At 43.2% G+C, this 7548-nt stretch overlaps 1 protein-coding gene across 1 annotated transcript in view; it reads left to right on the top strand.

Moving 5' to 3' along the window:
- The first annotated feature begins 1581 nt into the window (after window positions 1-1581).
- Window positions 1582-7548, top strand: part of LOC139155362 (plexin-B1-like) — a 229951-nt gene continuing 223984 nt past the window's right edge. The window contains exon 1 of the mRNA XM_070730495.1: window positions 1582-1620. Within this exon, the coding sequence (XP_070586596.1) occupies window positions 1618-1620 (3 nt within the window). The 5' untranslated portion in view covers window positions 1582-1617. The remainder of the gene's footprint in view (window positions 1621-7548) is intronic.

The raw sequence follows: 7548 nt of genomic DNA, 5'->3' as shown, positions 1-7548 counted from the left end.
ATTATCACCCCTCTCCGAAAACTCGGGGCGGACCAATGTTATGTTGTGACTTATGTTGTGACTAAAGCCATGATGACAAGCCTATGGCAACTGTGCCACAGGTGGCATGCCGAGCCATATCTGCTGGCAAGGGAGCCATTGCTCTTGCTCAGCTCCAGCGTGCAAGTATGCGCTGGCCAGCTAATTTTCGTCTTGCTCTGAAGCTCCTGGAGGGCGCTTCGGCCTCCAGGGGGGCAAAGGAGGCCATTTTTGTCTCTGGGAAGCCTCTGGGAAGCCTCTGGAGGCTGGGAAGGGTGAAAACTGGGCCCACTGGAAGTCGGGAAGAGAGGAGAGGGTGGTGCAACCATGCGTGGGGGGGGCACATTGGATTATGAGTGTGAACACTGAAAGGCTGCCAAAATTTTAACTGCCACACTGTGGTCGTGGCTTATTTGTGGGTGTGGCTTGCTGGCCATGTGACCAGGTGGGTGTGGCTTGACAATCATGTGATTGGGGGTGGCTTAAAGTTCCTGCGACTGGGTGGGAGTGGCTTACCGACCAAGATAAGTTTTCAAATAGGTGCTTGGACTCTTTTTTCAGTTGATTAAGTCACATTATTTCAATAGCCACAACAAGGACAAACGATAGACAGCATTAATAATAATTAATTTAATAATTTATTAGATTTGTATGCCGCCCCTCTCCGGAGACTCAGGGCAGCTCACAACAATAATAATAACAGTGTGACAATGTAAACAAATGTAATATTAAAAAAGCATCTAAAAACCCATCATTTAAAAAAACCATGCAACACAAGGATACCATACAAAAAACTATATAAGCCTGGGGGAGATGTCTCAATTCCCCCGTGCCTGGTGATATAGGCGGGTCTTAATTAATTTCCGAAAGGCAAAGAGGGTGGGGGCAGTTCGAATCTCTGGGGGGAGTTGATTCCAGAGGTCCGGGGCCGCCACAGAGAAGGCTCTTCCCCTGGGGCCTGCCAGATGACACTGTTTAGTCGACGGGACCCGGAGAAGGCCAACTCTGCGGGACCTTATCGTCCGCTGGGATTCGTGCGGCAGAAGACGGTTCTTCTGCCGCCTTATTTGTTGAGGAGCACAGTCACATTTTAAGATTTTGTACTGAACCCACAAGGTTCAGTATGATAACAGATTAGGCAAGTAGCTCAATTTTCTTTAATAGCTATAAAAGTTCAGTTCTAGGCAATGAGTAAAAGGATTAAACCGGTTATGAGTGAAAAACATATTTAATTACAGTATTTCCTATTTTTAAAGTAATTAAGGATCATACTATGGTACTAGAGAAGGAAGGGCAATAAAAAAACTATTAAGTATTCAATAAATAGTGCATAAACATACTACTCCTACTGTATTCCTTCTCCCCTCCTCCCGGTAGGGGCAGTAGCCCATCAACTGGGTGTGAGCGTGCGATTAAAGTTTCACCATCACTGGACCAAGGGATCCTTGTCCTCAGTGAGGACCTGCCTTTTCTGCTGAGTCAACAGGCAAGTGCTGATGATGGAGAAACAGGACCTAGCCTTTACATTCTCCCCATTATTGTGTTTTTACAGGGTGAACTGTATTGACGCAGAAGAGAAATGAAGTCCAGGCAGTCCCAATGGTAAGTACAATCGTGGCAAGGTTCAGAACGGCCTTGCTCTTCAGAAGCAAATCTGAGGGGCCACATTTAGGGGATATGAATATTCAGGGATCGTTGGGGCGGTGGTGGTCAGGTCTTTCTGAATGATATTCAGGGTGGGTCACAATAGTGTTTCCACTCAGGGATTCGTCCTGATGTGTTCTCTAGATCAGGGGTCTATAGTCTTGGCAACTTTAAGACTTGTGGGCCAGTGATGTGGGCGTAGTTTATTTTGTGGGTGTGGCTTGCTGGCCATGTGACCAGGTGGGAGCGGCTTGACAATCATGTGACTGGGGTGTTGGCTTAAAAGTCATGTGACTGGGTGGGAGTGGCTCACCAACCAAGATAAGTTTTTAAATAGGTGCTTAGACTATTTTTCAGTTGATTAAGTCACATTATTTGAATAGCCCTGAAAAGGACAAATGATAGACAGCATTATTTGTTGAGCAGCACAGTAATATTTTAAGGTTTTGTATTGAACCCACAAGGTCACGACCTCTTATGGAAGTGAATTCCATAAACCAACGACCCTCTGGGTGAAGAAATATTTCCCTTGATTTGTCCTCGCTTTCTTACCTATGAGCTTCAGGGAGTGCCCCCTCGTCCTAGTATTGTGTGATAGAGAAAATATTTTTTCTCTATCTGCCTTTTCTATCCCATGCATGATTTTATACACTTCGATCAAGTCACCCCTTAAACACCGTCTTTCAAGGCTGAAGAGACCAAGGCGTTGCAACCTGGTTTCATAAGGGAGGGGCTCCATTTCCTTGATCATTCTTGTTGCCCTTTTTTGCATCTTTCCCAGTTCCATTATATCCTTCTTGAGGTGCGGTGACCAGAACTGTACACAGTACTCCAAGTGTGGTCTCACCATCGATTTGTACAGAGGCAATACAACACTTTCCGACTTATTTTCGATTCCCTTCCTAAGTTCCCAGGAGTGCTCTGCAGGCTCCCCAGACCCTCTCCCCACACCATTTTTGTGAAAAAAAATGGGCAAAAAACAGCCCGGTTTTTATTTATTATTTATTTATTTATTTATTTATTTATTTATTGGATTTGTATGCCGCCTCTCTCTGCAGACTCGGGGCGGTTCACAACAGCAATAAAACAGTATATAACAAAATCCAATACTAAAAACAGTTAAAAACCCATTACAGTACAGTATATAAAAACCAATCATACATACAGACATACCATGCATAAAATTTTAAAGGCCTAGGGGGAAAGAGTATCTCAGTTCCCCCATGCCTGGCGGCAGAGCTGGGTTTTAAGCAGCTTTCGAAAGGCAAGGAGGGTGGGGGCAATTCTAATCGAGTCTGCGGAGAGGGGCGGCATACAAATCTAAATAAATAAAATAATAAAATAAATAAATAAATAATCTCTGGAGGGAGTTGTTTCCAGAGGGCCGGGGCCGCCACAGAGAAGGCTCTTCCTCTGGGTCCCGCATTTGTGCCATTCCCCTGCATCCAGGAGCTGTCTGCAGGTGGGGCGAGGCTTCAGGGCAGCAAAAATGGCTGCATTCGGTGTATAAGACGCACCAACATTTCTGCCCTCTTTTAGAGGGGGAAAGGTGCATCTTATACTCCGGAAAATACAATAGTTTCCACCTAGAGTTTTATTCAGGAGAATGAAAGAGGAAAAACTGCACAGTTTCAACTTTCTTGCTCTTCTGATAGCTTTAACAAAACAGCCAGGATGTGTAAGGAGCTAATTTCCTTTCACAGTGAGATGACTGAAGAAGGTACAAAGTCTTTTTTATTTTAATTATAGCAAGGCAAGGAAGTAATTGAGAGTTGAAGACAAAGGGGGGAAAGGCAAAAGGAAAATGTCATAAATCCTGCAGACTTTATTCAGCAGCTGCTCTTCCGGGAATACATGCAAAGGCACAATATGGGTAAAAATAATAAGACTCGGGATACAATAGCGCAACTGGTGAATTTAATGCAAGTCAATAGACGCCTCCTGAGCTGCGTCTGCGGTCCCTCCATGCTGCCTCCTCCTGCGCCTCCTCTGCTGCACCTCTTTGTTGTCCTATTTTCTCCAACCCTTCCTCGGGGAAGCCTTTTCTTCTGAATCCAGGGTAGGAAGAGTCGCTTTCTCCTCCCAGGATGGAAAGGGACAAAGGTTTGAGACACAATGGAATTTGCTCATCTTCCTTTTAGAATAGAATAGAATTCTTTCTTGGCCAAGTGTGATTGGACACACAAGGAATTTGCCTTTGGTGCATATGCTCTCAATGTACACAAAAGAAAATATAGATTTTCTTCTATATTCAAAACAATGTTCTTTATAATGAAAATTCACTTAAACCAAGCCCTCTTTTGGGATAGCAAAGAGCACTCGTCTCCAACCAAACTGGTAATTTGTACAAGTCCCTTATCAGTTCTCTGATACTTAGCTTGCAGCTGTGAGGCAATTCACAGTCCTTCTTCTTTCACAAAGTGAAACACACTTTGCTCTGGTTTAGTTTCAAAGCGGGGAAAAATCAGCACACAAAAAGCAGGCACCACACACAATGATCAGATAATCCTCCACAATGGCCAAATCCACAGGCTGCTATTTATAGCAGCCTCACTTATCACCACAGCCCCACCCAACCACAGGTGGCCTCATTTTCTTTGATAATAATCTCTCAGTTGTTGCTGCCTATGCATCGCTCTCCGCATGTGTGGCTGTATCATTAACTCTTGTTCTGAATCCAAGGAGGAGCGAGATAATTGATCTCCTTCTGAGCTGTCTGCCACACTCTCCTCCTCCCTGTCACTCATGTCTTCTTGGTCAGAGGAGCCTTCATCATCAGATTCCACCGGGGGCAAAACAGGCCTGCAGCATGTGGATGTCTCCCCCACACCCACAGTCCTTGGGGCAGGAGCAGGGCCAGAGCTAACCACAACACAGACACAATGGAATTTGTTCACCTTCCTTTTAGAATAGAATAGAATCATTTATTGGCCAAGTGTGATAGGACACACAAGGAATTTGCCTTTGGTGCATATGCTCTCAATGTACACAAAAGAAAATATAGATTTGTCAAGAATCATGTGGTACAACATTTAATGATTGTCATAGGGGTCAAATAAGCAATGAAGAAACAATCAATATTAATTAAAATCTTAGGATACAAGCAACAAGTTACAGTCATACAGTCCGAAGTGGCAGGAAATGGGTGATAGGAATGATGAGGAAAAACTAGTAGAAATAGAAGTGCAGACTTAGTAAAACGTTTGACAGTGTTGAAGGAATTATTTGTTTAGCAGAGTGATGGCGTTTGGGGAAAAACTGTTCTTGTGTCTAGTTGTCTTGGTGTGCAGTGCTCTCTAGCGACGTTTTCAGGGTAGGAGTTGAAAGCCCATCAAAAGTTTTCACATTCTTTTTTTTTTTTAGAATTTTTTAAAATTGAATTTATATACAATTTTAAAAGATAGTACATAATCTTATTGCTGTGAGCCGCCCCGAGTCTATGGAGAGGGCGGCATACAAATCTAATAAATAATAATAATAATAATCATCATCATCTCTGGTATTTTATTCATATTCTATAAACTAATATTTGGCACAAACAAATATTTAACACAAAAAAAAGGAAAGAAAAGAAAAATTTTAAAAAAAGTTTTCACACTCTTAAAACAATTCTGCAGAGTAAGATTTTCCTAACTCTTTTAACTTCTGTCTGTTCCGATTTGGCAAATCCAGTTTGAGCTTCCCTATTCAGAAATCCTTGCAGGGGGAAAAGGTGTGGCCAACGTCGCAGTGCTATGGAGTTCCTCATGCTCCGCTGGGGGATCCCAATATCTGCGCTGACAGGAGACCCAGTTCAGCTAGAACATGGTCAGAACCACCTTGTAGGGGTGGGGAAAAAGAGAGGGGCCTGCTGGTAAGCCGGGGAGGGGGACAGCAAACCCGCCAGCCTGCAGTGAGCAGAAGACAACATTAAGTGTCCTAGCTGCGACCACATTTGAAGCCCAACATTTATGTAAAGTGAGTTATTTGTTAAGTGAATTTTGTCTGATTTTCATGACCGTCCTTGCCTCAGTTGTTAAGTGAATCACTGCAGTAGACAAGTTAGTAACCTGATTAATTTATCCGCCCAAGGTTGCCTCAACCACAGGGGTTCCACAAATTTCTGCCTTTCGCTCTAAGCAGTTTACCAGTGGTCGTGCCACCCTTGTCTATGCATGAATCTCACCTATAGCAGGCAGGTACTAGTTTTCCTTTTGTTTTTGCATGAAAGATGCTGAGGGGATGGATGACGCAGGTTTGAGGGTCTTCCTCCTCCTCCTCCCCCCATCTTATTTTATTCCTCCTCTTCATCTTCGTCATCATTTGTTGCTACAAGAAAACTTTGTGCCAGATGCCATTGTATAAATCAGTGGGTTTTCCCCCCCAAACTTGGCAATTTTAAGACGCGTGGATCAACTCCCAGAATTCCCCAGCCTGCAAATGTAATACGTTTTACAGATTTTAATTGTAACAATTTACTATATAAAATAATTAGGTTTAATCAGTAAAATAAAATGCTTTTTTAAAAAAAGGAATATTAGTAAATTGTCTGGCAATCCAAACTTTTTGCTCTTCTAGGAAGGAAAACAGAAGGGATTTTTTTAAAAAATAAAACTACCGTATATCTCTTTAAAAAGCAGGAAACCCTGTCTGCCACTGCATTTCAACATCTTGAAACTAGGATAGACAATTGGTCTAAGCAAACAGTATTATTACAGTTGTTATAAATATTACGGTGGCATAGTCAGGGAAGCAACTGTTGTTTAGGTCTTTTCGTACTTCCGTAAAGAGAGAGGTAGGAAGCAGGACAGGATGCATCTGCATTTAATCGTTATAATGGCTTGTTAAAAGTTAAAAACTGCAGTCTTTGCTGAAATAGTTATTTCTGCTTTGATTCTTTATAAAGTAAGTTGGCCAAGGGGAAAACTAGACATTACACTGCTGGTGAAGTATAATGGTTAAGATCTTGGACTGGGACTTGATTTTTGCAGCAGCCTCATAACCACGTGATCTAAATTCAGGGATGTGGCAAGTGGCCCGTATTTGTGGCAGTAGTACTGTTCTGGGTTTGTGTGATCGCCAACCTGCTTCTCTATGGAAATTTCTTTGCCGCAGTTGTAAGTAGGACTGCATGTAGGTAGCCCATGTTTCTCCAGCACTCCGCGGACTGCATTGGTTACCAATGTATTTCTGGATGCAATTCAAAGTGTTGGTTATGATCTATAAAGCCCTACATGGCATCGGACCAGATTACTTGCAGAACCGCCTTCTGCCACAAGAGTCCCAGCAACCGGTTAGGTCCCACAGAGTCAGCCTTCTCCAGGTCCTGTCAGTTAGGCAATGTCGTTTGGCCGGGCCTAAGGGAACAGCCTTCTTTGTGGGGGCTCCGGCTTTCTGAAATCAGCTCCCCCCAGAGATTCGTACTGCCCCCCACCTTCCTCGTCTTCCGTAAGAGCCTGAAGACTCTTCTATGGCACCAGGCTTAGGGTTAGGGAAAGCAAGTATAATGCTTGGCTGCATAGCTAGAGGTATAACAAGCAGGAAGAGGGAGATTGATCCTGGTGTATGAAGCGCTGGTGAGACCACATTTTAAATACTGTGTTCAGTTCTGGAGACCTACAAAAAGATATTGACAAGATTGAACGGGTCCAAAGACGGGCTACAAGAATGGTGGAAGGTCTTAAGCATAAAACTTATCAGGAAAGACTTAATGAACTCAATCTGTAAAGTCTGGAGGACAGAAGGGAAAGGAGGGGCATGATCGAAACATTTAAATATGTTAAAGGGTTTAATAAGGTTCAGGAGGGAAGTGTTTTTGATAGGAAGGTGAACACAAGAACAAGCGGGCACAATGTGAGGTTAGTTGGGGGAAAGATCAGAAGCAACATGAGAAAATATTATTTTACT

Source organism: Erythrolamprus reginae, unplaced genomic scaffold (assembly GCF_031021105.1).
Source record: "Erythrolamprus reginae isolate rEryReg1 unplaced genomic scaffold, rEryReg1.hap1 H_17, whole genome shotgun sequence".
Classification (NCBI taxonomy): domain Eukaryota; kingdom Metazoa; phylum Chordata; class Lepidosauria; order Squamata; family Dipsadidae; genus Erythrolamprus; species Erythrolamprus reginae.
This window is presented reverse-complemented; position numbering and strand designations above follow the sequence as displayed.